The 18,919-nt window shown below is 39.1% G+C and overlaps 1 protein-coding gene across 1 annotated transcript in view; it reads left to right on the forward strand.

Moving 5' to 3' along the window:
* Positions 1-18,919, forward strand: part of Auh (AU RNA binding methylglutaconyl-CoA hydratase) — a 177,093-nt gene that overhangs the window by 67,846 nt on the left and 90,328 nt on the right. Inside the window, exons 6-7 of the mRNA XM_033756824.1 lie at positions 7,212-7,304; positions 9,509-9,565. Of these exons, the coding sequence (XP_033612715.1) occupies positions 7,212-7,304; positions 9,509-9,565 (150 nt within the window). The remainder of the gene's footprint in view (positions 1-7,211; positions 7,305-9,508; positions 9,566-18,919) is intronic.

Genomic DNA, 18,919 nt, shown 5'->3' on the forward strand with positions numbered 1-18,919 from the left:
AGATTAAAATTAGACCCTTATCTTTCGCCGTGCACTAAATTAAAATCCAAATGGATTAAAGATCTAAATATTAAAACAGAAACATTAAACTTGCTGGAAAGTAAGTTAGGCAGAACTCTGGAAGACATTGGTATAGGAAAAGACTTTATGAACAAATCCTCAGTAGCACGGGAACTAGCAGAAAGAATCAACAACTGGGATCTCATCTTACTAAAAAGCTTCTGTACTTCAAAAGAAACCATTAGCAGAACTAAGAGACAATCTACAATGTGGGAAAAAATTTTTACCAGCTGTACCTCAGACAAAGGACTATTATCAAGGATATATAAAGAACTCAAAACAATCAGTCCCCCCAAATATAAAGACCCGATCCAAAAATGGGCATCCGAAATGAACAGACATTTCTCATACAAAGAAGTGAAAGCAGCAAGAAAATATATGAAAAAATGTTCCACATCACTGATCATTCGAGAGATGCAGATGAAAACAACACTAAGATTCCACCTCACCCCACAAAGAATGGCTGCTATCAAGAAATCACACAATAACAAATGTTGGCGGGGTTGTGGGGAGAAAGGAACCCTCCTCCATTGTTGGTGGGAGTGCAGACTAGTGCAACCACTATGGAAATCAATATGGAGATACCTCAAAGAGCTTGGACTGGAGGTTCCATTTGACCCAGCCATCCCTCTGTTGGGTATCTTTCCAAGAGAACTGAAAGAATCATATCACAGAGAAGTATGTGCACCCATGTTTATAGCGGCACAGTTTGTAATAGCTAAATCTTGGAAACAACCTATTTGCCCATCCGTTGGAAACTGGATAAAGAAGTTGTGGTTTTTCTATAAAATGGAATATTACTCAGCCATAAAGAGCGAGAGAATAGATTCATTCATAGGAAAATGGATACATATTGAAGATATACTCCTAAGTGAAATAAATAAGTCCCACATGTGTAAATACCGAATAGTTTCCCTGGTGTGAATATTCTGCAACAATGCATAAGATTCTAATAAGATTACTGACATTTAGAAATGGGAGGAAAGGAGCTAAAGGTGTAGGGAAGGTGTGATACGTAGGGGAAGAACAAAAAGGGAAAAGAAAAAAATGTGAGAGAATGAAAAGATGAAAATAAAGTGTTTGTAGATGGGGAGGGGAGGAGGGGGTGAAGGGAGGGCAGAGGTAAGGGGAAAAAAATGAGAATCAAGACTTGCCATGTAAAGGTACATGATCCCAACAATGAATGTAACTGTACTGTATCCCTAAATGTACCAATAAACTCAATAAAAAAAAATAAATAAAAGTGGGTTTTATTTTAGGCATATAATTATTGAGTGTGCTCAAGTAGAGGAAATACTAGATATAAAGACAAACATAAGAGATAACTACGAAACTCGCATGTGCTTTGAGAAGATGCGTATTTCCTGAAAAAAAAATTTGCTAAGACATAACATCTTTTGGGAAAAAAATTAGTGATATGTATAGCTTTAGAATTTATAATACTGTAAAATGGCTAATGTGTAAATATCCATTGAACACTAGTTATGTTATTCTACGTAAATATTCTTCAGTAGGAAAAGTTTTATAGACTGTTTTCTACTGTGCCAATTTATGTTAATTAATATTGAAGGAATCAGGCAGTTCACATATTTAATGATTTGAGAATGTTCTTACCCTGGGTTTCTTAATCTTTCTGTATAAGGGCTCCCAAAGTCTTGTCATTTGGTGTTACGTATTTCTTGCAAGTTGTAATGTAATTTTTAGACCCTTGAGAAGCTTCATTTCTCAAATTCTAAACTATCAAATTTAAAAATAACTTTCATTAATTCCAAAAAGTATGAATATGTCAGGGGAAGTGTTCTTTCTCTAACATCAGAATCAAGAAAACCTGAGCAGGAGCTGATTCATTTGAGTCCCTCCAGCCGCCATCTCCCAGCTCAGCACCTTCACATTTTACTTCTTATTTCCTACCATACCTCTCAGGTCAGGTGGTTCCTGAAACCTCTTTACTGAATTGAATTTCCATCATTCTGCAGTGTTTTATTAACACAGGGTGCTTGTTTCTGAGCTGGCGCTGTCAGGCACACCTACAGTCTCAGTCCTCTGAGAGGCTGAGGCAGGAGGTTCCCAAGTTCAAGCTCAGAATGGGCAATTTAGCAACTTTGTGAGACAGTCTCAAAAAAGGAGGGGTGCTAGGGACATAGCTCAGTACGTGGGTTCAACCTCCAATACTGTCAAAAAAAGAAAAAATACATTTCTTGTGGGGTAGAGTGGTAGAGAGGGGATTTTCATCAGTCAGTTTCATTAAAGTGCTTTTTAAATACATGGTTATTTTTCTTATTTTAATAATGTTTTTCACCTAAAGAGATAGTATGTGTTACTTTGTTGGCCAAGCATGGTATTTAAGTAGTATTTACTGTGGGGAGCCTCATCAGCTGTTCCAGATGGCTGGGTATTCCCCTTCGTAATGCAATGTGAAAAACACTGCGGGTGACCAGGAATATTGATCTTTCTGTACAACTTTCTTTGGGCTTCAGGCTGAATACATCTGGGTTCACTTACTATTAGTATGAATTGCAGATTGTACTGGGGTTATTTCTTTGACTCCTGCTTCTCTGAATTTTTAGAGCGCAATCTGTTGTGAAGAAAAATTTCTCTTTCCATATACATGATTTTGCTTCTACTTCTAGGGGAAAAATCAGAGGAATGTGAGGAAAACACCTGTTAACTATGAGTTGGGCATTCCTGAAACTGGAACTCTGTTTTAAACTCAGTGGAATAGATGTTTAGGCCTGGCTTGATTTCTAAACTGATTTCTTTTTATTTCTCTTTCTTGAAGAATCACCTTATAAAGCTATAGAAAAAAATCCAAGTGTTTTTTCCTGTCCCCATACATATAGTGCAACTCAAAACACTCTGGTGTTTTTTCTTCCCACACCAAGCAAACAGTTCTGCAGTAGACTGTCCAGTGCGTGCCAGCTAGGCGTCCTCTAATTTGGTTCTGACACTTTCTGCCTGGAGATTGCATCAGATCCCACAAGTTGAGGGTTCAGGACCATAGATGCCATTTGCCAAGTGGTGAGTTGTTACTTGTACTTCTTTGTGACTGGCAGTATACTGAGGTTCTCATGACCTGCTCTGTGGGTTGCTTTAACTTGCTGGAGAGGCTCATAGAACTCAGGGAAACACAGTACTTATAGTCACTCTTGCTATAAAGGATGTTACAAAACTACAGATGAACAGCTGGGTGAAGAGATGCATAGGGTAAGGTATGGGAGAAGGGGCATGGAACTGCCATGCCCTTTCCAAATGGCCATCCTCCAGGAGCTGCCATATCTTTAAGATCTATCAAAAGCCCATCCCAACCCTATCCTCTTGGGTTTTTATGGGGGCTTCTTTATGTAGGCACAATTGATTATATCATTGGCCATTGGTGATCAACTCTGTCTTCAGCCTGTCTCCTTTCTCAGAAGGTTTAGGGATGGGGTTTAAAGTCTTGACCCACTAGTTATGGCTTGGTCTTTTCCTGTGACCAGCTGTCATCTGGAAGCCTCTTCCTGCTACCCAATTTCATTATTAGCATACAAAAGATAGCTTGTTTACTCCAGAGAGTCCATGGACTTCAGGAGCTGTGTTTGGAAATGAGGAATACCAGTATCACAGCTTTCAGCAGTTCCTTAATGAGTGCCTTCAGCACTTACTGATAACCCCATTTCACACATCAGGAAGTAAGTACCCTTTTTTTGATGTTGCCCTTTCCAGCTTAGGAGCGCTTTGCAAATTTTCTTTTCTGAAGTTCTGTAGGTCTATATATAGTCATGCTATTTCTTTAAAGGTTTAAGAAAAGCAGAAGAGATCGATAATAACAATAACACAAGAAAAATAGGTAAAATAAGCTATGTTTAAAATCATTAAGGAGAAGAGGCTGTCTAAAACCTTGAGGGTGGTCTAGAATTGGGAAGTACCACCCTAAGCAACCTTGATGTAATGTCAGTCTTTGTTCCAGATGGACAGTATAGTAGTGAATGATCTGAGAGAACAGGGTACACAGGTTTCCATGGCAAGATAAAGGGAGGGATGTTTAGGCAATACCTTGAAAGACTGGAGGCTAGCTAGGCATTTCACGCAGAACTGTAACGTGCTCAGTGTAGAGATGGGGCAGGGTAGGAGGTTGGGCAAGTTACCTAGGCTGTGTTTAAACTTACAGGCTTCCTGCCTTAGCTTCCCAGAGTGATGGGATGACAGGTGTGCACCACCACGCCTGGCTGCAGTTATGGGTCTTGAATGGGAATGGTTTTGGGTTTTTTTTTAAGGAGTTTGGGCTAAAATACAGAGTATGTATCTCAGGTTAGAGAAGAGACCGGAGAGGTAGGCATACTAGTTCATCAAGTGTCTCATGCTGTGCTAAAAAATGATTCCATTTGTAACTTGAAGGTGGAATAAATAGTTGTGCAGTTTTTAATAGAATAGTGTGACTTACTTTAGAAAGATTACAAGTGTGGAAGATGCATGGAGGGTTGGTAAACTGTAGGTAAAGGAGATGAAGTTGAGACTTGCTGCTGTGAGAAGTGATGGGACCCAGAACTCTGGCAGCAGCAGCAGGAGCGGGGCTTAGGTTTGCAAGCTGTCACAGGACTCAGGAATTACTGAACATGAGGACATCGGAAAGGAGGATGTCTGGGATGGCTTCTGTGTCCTTCTTGTTAATTTGGAGAAGAGAGGTGTTACTGGGAAATAGAATCTAGAAGGATTGGTTAAGAAGGGTTAATTGAGAGTGTGTTGAATGTGATAAAGCGTTTGATAGAGATGTCAAGCAGGCAGGGGCTATGCAGATGTTTGACTTTAGAGATTGCGGATATTGGTATTAAAATCGTAAAAATTGCAGATGGGAGTGAGACCTTGTGGGTAGAGCTGGAATTGAGAGGAAAGGAAGGCTGGGAAATAAGCAGAAGTAGATGGAAAGGAAGGAACAGTGAGGACCCAGCAGGCAGAGGAGATGGGGATTTAGGGAGGCAGTGTTGTAGTTAATGGCTTTAATCTTAGTGGCCTGAAGATTGCCCTCTGGCTCGGACAGCATTACAGCATTCTATGAGTGGAGCAGGTGTGGGCTTAGTGGGTTGGTGAATGAATGAGGGCGACACCTGCTGGACTCCCAGAAGCTGATCTGTAGAGGGGGTCTAGCGGGGACCATAGCAGGGCCCAGGGAGGTAATGGTGAACCTTTTAGAGATGAGGGCCCAAACTGTAACCCAAAACCTACTTATTTATCACAAAGTGCCAGCACTGCAATTAGCCTGAATACTGAGGTGTTAGTTTAGAAAAAACAACTCATTTATTAAAAGAAAAAACAGTAACAGAGTTTTCAATGATACGAACAGCCTGCTGTGGCACACATGCCATAGGTTCACCACCACTGGCCAAGGGAAAGCTTTAGAGAATCAAATACAGTGGACCCTTGAGTTACAACCGGTTTGACATACAAACAACTTGGATTATGTCTGGAATTTTAGTTTTAACTTACAAGCAAAACCTTTGAGTTATGACCCAAGTGCTGGTCATTTGTGTTTCCAGATGGTCTCAGATACAGATTTAACTCCTAAAGAGTTCTGGAGAGAACATTACAACATCCCTTCCTGTGTGAGGTTAGTTGAGGAATCCTGGGCTAGTGTCTCTCTAAGGACTCTGAGAGCTGCCTGTATACAGTAGAGAGACTTTGAAGGCTGTGTACAGGAGCCTGAGACTTCGTTGACCAATTTAAGTTACATCCAGCCCTTGGGAATTGATTGAGTTCATAAATGAAGGGTCCACTGTAATCTCTGTATGTTCTTAGAAGGTAATGTAGTGGTTCCATTTCATTTTCAGAAGCTTGAGATGACCTTGAAACCATTCAGATTAACTTGCCATTGTATCCCTTGACTAATTTTTCTCTTCTTTTCTTTAGGTAAAATTCAGTAGGTATTAATTATACATTAAATTCATTTTCTGACCGTAGATATTGATTGTAGATCTGTCTGTTATTTTTTGAAAGTGTGTCGGGAAGGACATCTTAAATTTGTCCTGCCCTTCCCCTACATGCTCACGCAGGTGCAGAAGGTGAATGTGGCCTGTAGGGAAGCCTTGTCCATCTGTCCCTGCGCCTCCCGCTGTGCACTGCTGTCTGTGTTCCTTCCCAGCATCTTCAGATAGGTTTGTCCAGTGAATTCCTCAGTGTGCACGAGTAGGACTCATTGTACTTGAACGAATTTGTATTTTAAAAGAATGAGCCTTTTGTTATTTTCCCCCTTTTTTTGGGTGATGCTGTGAATTGAACTATTAGAGATGATACCTTCTACAAATCTGTGTTCTGTTTATGTTAAGGTTATCCAGCCTAGCTTTATATTCCCGTAGTCAAACATAAAATTAAGCAGTGCTGGTGGCACGCGCCTGTAATCTCAGCACTTGGGAGAATTGCAGCGAGTTCAAGACCATCATGGGCTATATAATGAGTTCAGGGCCATCCTGAAGTAAATAATGAGACCATATCTCAAAAGGGCAAGCAAGCAAGCGTGCATGCATTCTATTTCACGGAATAATTGATATAATCAGTCACATTTTCAATGAGGTACAAAAATAAAACTATAATTTATAGACATCTCATTAAAACAATATTGTCTTTATGGATTCAGTTATGTCCACTTTTGAGTGCCAGTGTCACTCCCCTTTGTGCTACTGGGTGGATCCTCAGAGGCTGTGTGTGAGGAGATACTCAATGTTGTAGAGCCCAGACCAAGTGTTCTCCAAAGGGCAGGCACTTGTGTGCCAATGCACAATTATCTCTGAGAAGAATTGTCATTCTAAGCTCCAGAGTGACCCGTAGGTAGGAAGGTCACAGATTTCACAGTTAATGCAGAAGTCACTTCAACTTGAAATTTGTATGTACCAAATATTTTATGAAAGACTTTAGGCTGTGAGATGTGATTATGTTAATTCAACAACAAATATTTATAAAAATATTCTATAATATAGGGAGATTTAAAGGTAGCATTGCAGGTTTGTATGGTAGAATGCTATACAATCATTAGTTTTGGGAGCATAATGATAGAAATGTCTGTATTTTGTGAAAGGTAAAAGTCTTATGTGATACCCATTTAAAAACATAGTCACAGAAAAAAATTAAATGAATTACATAGTAATGATCCAATTGAAGAGGCATAAAATATTTTTCTATTTCAGCTAATCTTCCAGTGCCAACAATTGCAGCAATAGATGGACTCGCTTTAGGTGGTGGTCTTGAACTGGCTTTAGCGTGTGATGTTCGAGTGGCAGGTGAGAACTGATCCTATTAAATTGTAATTTTAAAAAAATGAAGTCTGTATGTATTCTACAGATAACTCCAGATACTTTGTTCTATTTCCTGTAGAACATTTTCAAAAAGTTACCTGTTGGGCTTAATTATTTGTTTAAAATTCTCCTTAAAACAGTCTTTTATTCTCTCTCACTCATTCTTAACAGTAGATAAAGATGCCAGGATTTGGGTGGGAAAGACCTGAGTTGAAGCTTAGGTTCTGCCCTTTTAGATCACTTTTGTTTTCTCTAAAATGGGGGACATGGCTTTTTCTGTGTGAAATTAACCTATAAAGTTGACCTGTGGATGGGCTTAATCATAGCATTTTAGTAATTGTCAGATGTAGTAACAAAACAAACCTTTGAATCCATTCTCTTCCTGAATGGTTTTCTGAGTACTTAGGAGGCAGTTACAGATATAATGAAAACAACGCTTACCACTACTGAGGGCTGAGCAGGTACCTGGTATATGCTAGATGTGTGTATATCAGACTTACTCAGTCTGCCTAGCAACCCCTGATCATGGTATCTTGGGATATATGAGGAAGCTGGAGTACACAGAAGGGACGTCAAAGCCCAGAACTAGTGCCTAAACAGGGATCCAGCCCTCACTTGTTATGGAGCAAGTACCAGTCTTCCATGTGTTGTGTTCTAGATACTACATTCATTGATATCTCTGACACTGCCTATGTCACTGGGCTCTGAGACTTGAGGGGGGAAGTAGATAGCAGAGTTGGCACTGTTTTTCCCTGGTTCCCTTGTTACTTCTGATGTGCCTGCATATTAAAAGTAGAGTTAACAAAATTTGCCTTTGAATAATTTTACGTGGCTTTGTCTTGGGATTTGTAGTTGCATGTGTACTCTTTCCTCCTTTCTACTTTATTTTAGGTCCCCCTCCCTTTTTTTTTTTGGTTATGAAAGTATTAGTAGTTGTTTTTTCTGATGATGGGGACTGCTTAGGTTTTAAACTAAAGAGCTAATCCATTTTGAAAGAATCCATGTTTTGGGAATAAGGATGTAGGAAATAGTCATAAGTACATTTGTATATGCTTATAAAGAAAATTAAGATGCAGATTATTCACACCAGGGAAACTATTCGGTATTTACACATGTGTGACTTATTTATTTCACTTAGGAGTATATCTTCAATGTGTATCCATTTTACTATGAATCAGTCTATTTTCTCATTCTTTATGGCTGAGTAATATTCCATTTTATAGAAAAACCACATCTTCTTTATCCAGTTTCCAACAGATGGGCAACAATGCATAAGATTCTAATAAGATTACTGACATTTAGAAATGGGAAGAAAGGAGCTAAAGGTGTAGGGAAGGTGGGATGGGTAGGGCAAGAGTAGAAAGGGAAAAGAAAAAAATGTGAGAGAATGAAAAGATGAAAATAAAGTGTTCGTAGATGGGGAGGGGAGGAGGGGGTGAAGGGAGGGCAGAGGTAAGGGGAAAAAATGAGAATCAAGACTTGTCATGTAGAGGTACAAGATCCCAACAATGAATGTAACTGTACTGTATCCCTAAAATGTACCAATAAACTCAATTAAAGCTGAAAAAGAAAAGAAAATTAAGATGTAGTGATGAATCTATGAAAATAAACACAAAAAAAGGAATCCTTTTCATCCATCAGCACAATAAAACTCTATGTTGGAAAGTAACTAGAGACTTGGTCTTGAGAAAAAAGGAATCCTTTTCCACCATCAGCACAATAAAACTATATGTCAGAAAGTAACTAGAGACTTGGTCTTGAGAAGTTGCCATATCCAATATGAGATATTAAGTTGTTCAGTCCGGGGGAACTATTCAGGCAGTTAAAGAATTCATCCTTGTCAGACATAATCTCTCTCACAATCCTGAATAATTAATGGGGATCTAAGCCTTCAAATATGACTTGAAGGTATCAAGTGTAATAATGTAGTTACGGATCTGGTCTTCCACCACCAAAACTAATTCACTGCCAAGCACTGTTTAACAGTGTGATTCTTCTTATGTATGTCATTTAGAGTGTTGATTTTCAGAAATAAGTATCTCTTCAAGTTGTTTTTTAAAAAAACTGTGACACCAGTTTAATTAGTATGCAGAATATTTTTGGTGTATCTTCTTTTACTAACTTTCTCAGGTTGTCATATTAGAATGTGATGATGTGGATGTTCCTTAATTTTCTTTGTTTCTTTTTAGCTTCCTCTGCAAAAATGGGCCTAGTTGAAACAAAGTTGGCGATTATTCCTGGTGGAGGTGAGTTGCTCACACCCATCTCTTAATACCTTTGCTTCCCAGATGCAGGGTATAAAGCAAAAATTAATAGGAAAGGCAATATTATGGGTGAAGAGACTGTCAATGCCACATTAGATAACTAATATGTGAAGCCATCCTCTTTGATTTTCTAGCATGCCCATAGCGTAGTCCTTCTGTAAAGTTGTACTGGCTGTTGTTGCTTTCTTTTCCGGCTGTCTCCTATGCTTTTCTGTTTTACTTCTGAAGTTTTAAATTACAGTCCACATTGGTGTCACATTTGAGTTTGTTTTTTTTCTAAGAGTTACACAGCTGTTGTGAAACCTGTATGCATACATTTGAATGTGTGCTTCCTCACTGAGCTTAGACCTTTTTGTGTATAGCCAGACTCTGAGTGGAGGAGGAAAAAGGGCACTGACAGAATACATGAGCGGAGCTCCTCAGGTGAAAAACTTTATTTTGGCCCTAGTCTGGGTTGGCTGGCTTCATGACATTTTGGGCCTGTTGCATAGGAACTGCTGGAGTCATGATAGCTGGGATGCTAAGATGGAGAGAAGGGATCACCTCATACATTGCCCTTCATGAACGTGTCTCCAGTGACCTACTCTCTTTCATGGGTCCCCAGTCCAAGACAGTCTCCCACCTTCCTGTAGCACCATAGGTGGGCCTAGGCTTCCACAGATGGGCCTTTGGGGGACAGTCACATTCACATTATAGCAACCTCCAGGCTGTGGGCATTTGTTTCTCTATAGCAGGTCAGAGGTTGGGGTAAGTGAACAGCTTGAATTTGTACCTAAAGAGCTGGTTTTTGTTTGTTTGTTTTTCCCTGTTGTTACAGAAAATAAATTAGCTGTTGTCATAAGTTAGCTGCTCTTTTTCGCAAAACCAATTAAGAAAGTGCCTTTGTAACATTGATAATGAAATCTTACATCATCCAGTAAATCTGAAATTTTTGCTATTTTGATTCAGAGAATTTGGAAATATTCCCATTTTGTGAAGTCATTCTTTCAAAAAATAGACTTTTGTGCATGGCATAGTAACCCTTCTTGGTAACTTTCACATGTAAGTGACCATTTATCAGTATGTGAATGAAATAACCATCTAACAATGTAACAGTTATTGTTGAACACAACAGACATGATGCATATGAGTAGGTTAAAATTTTGTTTAACTTTATTATATAGTATTTATATAATAAGTATAATACTAATATATAATAATTAGTGTTTGTTGGTAGAAATGAAGGCATAAGTTATAGTGAACTGAACATAATCCGCCTACATCAGTGTGTGAGACTTTTTATTTGGTAACCCAGAAAAGGGCTGTTTTTGTTGGCCCAAAGCATTTCATGTTTGCCTGCCTGAACTACCATGCCTACATTGTTTACAGTGATTAATAAAATCACTGGAAAGATTTAGGAAGAAATGGGCCCACTTGAAAATAACGAGATAACTGATATTGTCAAGTAAAGTAAAATTGAGAAAAAGCATGGCATGACATGTTTCTGAAATCCTTTAAGAAACTAGCATTCATTGGTAATTTAGATATAACTAATCCTAGAGAGAGAGTGGCCGCAGTGGTTTGACTGGTGCATCCTCCCTCCCACCCCAGCATATGTCAGCCTAGAACCTTGGGAAAAGGACCATTGCAGATGAATGTGATTAAAGGAGCTTGAGAGGAGCTCATCCTGGATTATCATAGGGGCATTTGAAGCCAGTGAGGAAGTGTACTTTTAAGTAAGAAAAGACACATAGAGAGAGAGATCCTGTGAAGACAGAGGGGAGTGACACATAAATCCCAGCCCCTTTTATTATTATTATTTTTTATGTTGAGACACAGTCTTGCTAAATTGCCGAGGCAGGGCTTGACCTTGGAATCATCCTGCCTTGGCCTAACCAGAGTGTTGAAATTACAGGTGTACACCACTGTACCAGGCTTATAACTAATTTTTTTTGTCATTAAACCTGGCTTTATCTTTTAACTTTTCATTTTGAAATAATTTAAAGCTTATAAAAGAGAATAAAGCATTTCCATCTACCCTATACCCAACTTTCACAAACATGAATGTTCTTATATGACTATAGCTGATGTACTGTTTCTAATCTGTAGACCTTATTCATGTGCTACCAGTTTTTGCTCAAATGTCCTTTTTTTGTTTGCTTGGTAGATGACACAGTTCAAAAGTTTATGTTGCATTTAGTTACTGTGTTTCCTTAGACTCATGATCTGGGGGGGAATTCTTATGAATATTTGTCTTTAATAGCCTTGACAGTTTTGAAAAGTGCTAGCCTATAACTTTATAGAATTTCTCTCAGTTTGGGTTTGCCTAATTTGTCCTCATGCATAGCTTAGGAGTGTGCATTTTTGGCAAGAATATCACAGAAATCTACTTTTTTTTTTTTTTTTTCTTCCCCTGGCACCAGGGATCAAACTCAGGTCCTTGAACTTGCAAAGCAGGCGGTGGAACTGCTGAGCTAAATCCCCGGCACAAATGATCCGATATGAGATACTAAGTTGTTCAGTCTGGGGGAACTATTCAGGCAGTTAAAGAATTCATCCTTGTCAGACATAATCTCTCTCACAATCCTGAATAATTAATGAGGATCTAAGCCTTCAAATATGACTTGACGATATCAAGTGTAATAATGTAGTTATGGGTCTGGTCTTCCACCACCAAAAACTTAATTCGCTGCCAAGCACTGGTCCTGCTCAGAGCTACCTGCTGGGGGTGCATGATGCTTATGTGCCTCATTATCAGTGATGATAACTTTTTTCCTTTAACATTATATATGACATTTGCCTAACTTGCCAATCTTTCTGTGAGAATAAATGTTTTTGACAAGTAAAATTTCATAGATTTATGGCATGCAACATGATGCTTTGATGTACGCATCCACTGTGGCACAACTAAATCGGCGTAATTGATGTATGCACTACACACCCTCATGTGGGTGTGAAGAGAACACGTCAGATCTGCTCTCGGCACTTTTCAGGGATACAGTATTACTGTTAACTGTAGTCACCACAGTGTACAAGAGGTCTTCTGACTCCTTTCCTCCCAACTGAAATGTTGTAGTCTTTGACCACCACCTCCCCAGCCCATGCTCCCAAACACTAACTTCTTTTAAGAGTTTAGGCAAATTATCTTACGGAGGCTTGTACATTCTGGATTTTAATACTGTTTCCTCATGGTTCAGGTTTAGATTTAAAATATTTGCCAAGAAAATTGAATTAGTGATGCTGTTTATTGCATTTGGCATTTCATTATGTGGTATTTAATGTTGTTGTTTGATTTTTGGTGATGGTAACTTTGGTGATTTGGTTAAGGTAGTGACCAGCTGTGGGTATCCTTTTACTGTTCTCTTTGAAACTTCATGTATACACACGCATGCACATGTACACACACACACACACACAAAGGGACGGAAAGTGGTGAGAGGGAGGAGGAGAAAGAGGAAAAGGAGAGAATATGAATATGAGTGAGAATGAATTAGAATCTATTGGAGCCTTCAAGTTTTAGGGAACCAGCAAAATACCCTTGAGTTTTGTACATTTTCTGCTTCCTGGGATGAAGGTTGCACATTATTACAGTCTGTGTTAATAATAAAGCATTCTCTTGGCATATTTTCCAGGAACTCTTTTATTTTAAGGTGTGTCTATGAAGTAATGACAGATTTTTAAATCTTGTGAATGTGTGTTGTCCTGAACACAGTTGTCATTTTGGAAAGCTTTATTTATAGCCTTTGTTGAAATTCTTTTAGAATTTACATCAGAATCTGAGTTTATCTTTTGAATATCATCAGCAGTGACTCATCTTTATCCTGTGAGAGTGACTTTGATTTTCATAAAAGAGCAAAGGATCATTGTGTGCCAAATCTGATGAATAAGTTCATACTGATTCAGGGAGGAAAAAGGTATAATAAAAAAAAAAATCAGACTGATTTCCTTAAGAGGCTTACATAAAGTCACACATCTTACCAGTATTGTGAACAATAGACAGCATTGTTAGGCTTACTTTAGAGCTGCCTGAGTTTAATAGCACTCTCACACCCCGAGTCTAGCATATCACACACACGTACGCACGCACCGTACACTCTGAAGGTCTCACTGAAGATGTGACCATCCCCTTGTTTAATTAGGATGCTTGGGGAGTTGTTTGTCAACTTCTCACTGAGCACAGGCCATTTTAATTGCCATGGAGGAAACTGATAGATGTAGGACTCTGTACTGCACCCTTGGAATTGATGATCTAAGATCTAATAAGAGATTAAACATATGCATAAGTATCTTAATGGCCCTGTTATAATAAAGTTGGTAATCAAACAGAAATAAGGCAATTTAAAGTTAGGTTCATGAGTTTAGAGAAAACATTATGGCTTCTGTGAGGCATCATGAAAGCAGAAGGAGTAGATTTTATTTGGCAAAGTCTACAAAGTAGGTACCTGGCCCCCTCTGACATCGGTCCATACTGCTGCTCCTCTTGCTCCACACTTCCTGTTTCATTCGTATGTGTTCATCTAGCAGCCAAATATTGAATCTTGCTCTGGTGTTGACATGAGGTTGTAGCAGTGAAAGAACGAGATCCCTTTACCGTGCATGTTATGTTCAATCACAGGAACAGTAGACACAGCAGATGGTAAGTTGTACATTATGGCAGAAGGAAGAAGTAGAAAAAAGGAATCTGAGAAGGGTGCAGGTTTACACTTTTAAACAAGAAGTTCAGGGCAAGCCTAATTGGGATGGTAACACTGGAGTTAAGGCTTAAATACTTGGAGCAGTTTATTCATACAGATTTGAAGAAGACCATTTCAGACAAAGGTCATACCTAGTAAAACAGGGTGAGTATGCTTGGAGCGTTCACTGTGTCACTGGCAGGGAGGAGGGGGACAAGAATCATAGGTGTTCTGTCAGAGGAGCAAGGTGAGGGGTAGTGAGGTCATGGAGGAGTTTATTATAGCCATGCTAAGCACTTTAGTTTCTACTGTGAATGAAAAGAGTACTCACTATAGGCTTAGCGGATGTGTGACATACTCTTAGATTTTTAAAGATTCATTGTGATCACTGTGCTAAGAGTAGATAATAGTAGGAAAAGGTTGGGAGCAGGAAGCCTCTGCCTGCTGGGAGCGGTTGCTGTTGTTCAATTGAAGTGTGCCCTGGGTATGGACTGGGATGATAGCCTTAGAAGTAGGGGTGTGGGTAGACTCTGGGTGTCTTTTAGAGATGGAGTCACTTACCAGGTTGAATGGGGAGTATAAATGAAAGAGACATATAAAGAATGACTCCAGGGATTTGGGCTGCAGTAACTGAAGAGAAAAGTTGCCTTCTAATGAGATGTGGAAAGCTATGAGAAAAAGAAAGTTTGGAAGCAACAGTTGAAAATACTGTTTTGGATATATTTTGATTAAAAGTGAGCCCTAAACAATCCAAGTACAGTATTAATCATTGTGCAAATGTTCAATTTGGGAGAATGCACAGACCATTCATATTTTCCCTTGGCATCTACTGACTGCATCACAAAACTCAGAGGTGAACTTTGGCAGAGACAGAACTTTAGGAAAACCTCTCCAGTTCAGGCATGAGGATGTGGGAAATTGATTTCCTCACAGTGCTACCAGTGGCAGCCAGGACCTCGAGCCCCCCAAATTCTGATGAAGTACACCTGTCTTCTGAAGATCCTAGAAATGTTGTGGGGGCAAATCCTTATCACTTTCTCTCTGTCCACTGTTTAGCTGGATACTGGTATAGTCATTGGAAGTCCATGACAAAGTAAAGGCAAAAGGGCTCAAAATGGGGTACTCCAGAGAACCAAAAATACCAGGGAAATGATAAAGGACGGACTCAGGACAGTAAGTTGTTCATGAACCCTGAAAATAGTCCTAAGCTATGCATGTGTCTCTGGTGGTAAGGACCACTGCTCAGAAGCAAGTCTGGGCAAAGACCTTGGAGAATTACAATGTTGAAAAAACAGTCAACAGAATGCTGCTTGGAACAGGTGGCTTGGAATTTTTTTTTTCTCATTGAGTTTATTCGTCCATTTTAGGTATACAGTACAGTTAACATGCATCATTGGGATCTTGTACCTTTACATGACAGGTCTTGGCTCTTATTTTTTCCCTTTATCCCTGCCCTCCCTTCACCCCCTCCTCCCTTGCCTATTTACAAACACTTTATTTCCATTTTTTTCATTTTCTCATGTTTTTTTTTTCTTTTCCCTTATTACCTTTCCCCTACCCTTCCTATTTCCCCTATACTTTTAGCCCTTTCTTCCTATTTCACATTGTCAGTTATATCATTAGAATCTTGTGTATCATTATAGTTTTTCACACCAGAGAAGCTATTTGGTATTTATAAATAGAGATTTTTTTACAAAGATTTTAAAGCAACCCAACAAAAATGCTTCAAGAAATGAAGGTGAGTAGTTTCAGTCTCCTCCATCTGTCTGTTGGTGCAGGAAACATGCCTGCCCTAGAGCAGGTGATGACCATACACATGACCGCTGATGCTGGGTACGTGAGATGGACAGAAATGTATTAGTCACATAGGCTCACGGCTCAGGGCAGAGGCCCCACCGACCACATGGACAGAGTGAACACAAAGGCCGTGGGAGGAGCCTTTGTAGTCCATGAGGGTGGGGTGCCTTGGGGTCCTGCAAAAGAAGAGGGGTTTGTTAGCCTAATTCTGTGGACTGCTGCCTGTGAATAAGTAGGTATAGGCACCTGTACGCCTTGGCAAAGAGGCATATTTTTCTAGGGAACCTGTCATAGAAGCAGAATGGGGATGGAAATTTTACGGGTTTTGGTCTGCTCAGTTTCCCTTGATGCTAAGGCTGCATATAATATTAGACCTTAGTTTTGGACTTTATAATACAGCAGGAACACTCTTTAGAAATGTAAAATGTCTTAGAAAATAAGCCAGGTGTAATAGTGCATGCCCATAATCCCAGCACTTTTGGAAGCTGAGGCAGGAAGAAAGCAGATTCTATCTCAAACTGGGTGACTTAGTGAGACTCTCCTCAAAATAAAATATAAAACTGGCTGCAGATGTAGCTCAGTGCGAAAGTCCTGGGTTCAATTCCCAGTGCCATCAGGGGCAGAGGGAGTCTCAGAGAATAAATATGTAAATATAAGATGTAAAGTATAGGTTGTGTATCCCTCATCCAAACAGCTTGGTATCAGGACAGTTTTAGATTTAGGAGGATTTTCAGATTAGGGAATATTTGCATAGACTGCCATTTGCTCATCCCTGATCTGAAAACCCACAATCTGCAGTCCTCCGAAGTCAAACTTTGAACATCATGTTAGTGCTTTAAAAGTTTCCAATTTCAGAGCATTTTAGAATTCAAATGTTCTTTATTAAGTGGCTCAACAAATAAAAATTTTAGGACTAAAAACGACAGTAGTCAAAATAAAAAGCAGACTAGATGGTCTGAGTTGGCGAGTGGATGTGACAGGAAAGAGTGAGTGAACCAGGACAGCTCAAGAGAAGTCAATCAATGGGGGAAGAATAAAGACTGAGTATATAGACCAAACCTCAGGAACCTCTGGAGTAATACTACTGCAAAGTTTGACATTTATGTTTCTAGGTGTTCTAGAAGGAAAGGAGAAAGTCTGTATTTCAGGAAGGAAAAAAAAAAAAAAAGGAAATGCTGCTTGAACTTTCTAAATTTGGAGAATGACATTAACATAGGATTCAAGAACCTGAGTAAAACCACACAAGTTGAGCTCAAAGAGGTCTCTGTTGAATGTGACATAATCATATGGTTTAAAACTAAAGACCAGAAAAGATCTTGAAAAGTCAGAGGAAACAGTACTTTGAAGGGCTATAGATTCCTCATCAGAAACCCTGGAGTCCAGAAATTAATGGAACCACATTTCTTTTTTTATCTTTATTAAATTTATTGATGCTTGTTAGGTATACAACACAGTTATATTCATCTTTGGGATCTTGTACCTATATATGACTTCCCAGGTTCTTATTTTTCCCCATTCCCCAGCCCTCCACTCTGCCCCCAACTCTTCCCAAAGACATTGTTTCCATGTATTTCCTTTTCACAAATTTTTCTTTTCCCTTTTTACCGTTTCTCTACCTCCCACTTCCTCCACTCTTTTAGACTTTTCTTCCTATTATACAATATCAATTATACACTTTAATCCTTATTTACACTTTTACTTTTTCACACCAGAGAATCTATTTACACATGTGTAACTTATTAATGTCACTTAAGAATATGGCCTCAATGTTCATCCACTTCACTATAAATCTCTAGTTTCTCATTATTTATGGCTGAGTAGCATTACATTTTGTAAAAAAAAAAAACAAAAACAAAAACAAAAAAACCACATCTTTATCCAGTCTGCAGTTGATGGGCATTTGGGCTGTTTCCAATTTGTAGCTATTATAAACTGTGCCACTATAAATGGGTGAGCATGTATCTCTCCTTTGGGAAGATACTCAGCAGAGAAATAGGTGGATCAAATGGGACCTCTAATCTGAGTTGTTTGAAGTATCTCCATATTGATTTCCACAGTGGTTTCACCGGTCTGCACTCCCACCCACAGTGGAGGAAGGGTTCCTTTCTCCCGACCACCCTGCCATCATTTGTTATTTGTTGATTTCTTGATAGCAGCCATTCTTAGTGGGGTGAGATGGAATCTCAGTGTTGTTTTCATCTGCATCTCTCAAATGACCTGTGATGTTGAGCAATTTTCATGTGATTATTTGCTACTTTTACTTCTTTGAGAAATAATCTGTTAATTTCAAATGCCTGTTTTTGGTACTGGGGATTGAACTCGGGTCCTTGCGCTTGCAAGGCAGGCCACCGAACCGCTGAGCTAAATCCCCGGCCCATCAAATGCCTATTTTTGAATTGGGTCTTTATATTTGAGGGGTCTGATTTCTTTGAGTTCTTTAGATATTCTGGATAGTAGACCTTTGTCTCCGGAATAGCTGGTAAAATTTTTTCCCCACATTATGGGTTGTCTCTTAGCTCTGCTTGTGATTTCTTTGGCAGTGCAGAAGCTTTTTAAAAACATGAGATCCCAATTATTGATTCTTTGTGGTAGTTCCCATACTACTGAGGATTACTGAGGATTTGTTCATAAAGTCTTTTCCTATGCTAGTATCTTCAAGAGTTGTACCTAACTTATCTTCCAGCAAGTTTAGTGTTTCTGTTTTAATATTTAGGTCTTTAATCCACTTGGATTTTAGTTTAGTACATGGTGAAAGATAATGGGTCTAATTTTAATCTTTGCCAAGTTGAAATCCGGTTTTTCTAATACCATTTATTAAAGAGGCTGTCTTTCCTCCAGTAAGGGTATTTGGTTCCTTTGTGAAAGATGAGGTAGTTGAGTATGTCAG

Source organism: Fukomys damarensis, unplaced genomic scaffold, assembly GCF_012274545.1.
Source record: "Fukomys damarensis isolate Sample0158 unplaced genomic scaffold, DMR_v1.0_HiC HiC_scaffold_27, whole genome shotgun sequence".
NCBI lineage: Eukaryota > Metazoa > Chordata > Mammalia > Rodentia > Bathyergidae > Fukomys > Fukomys damarensis.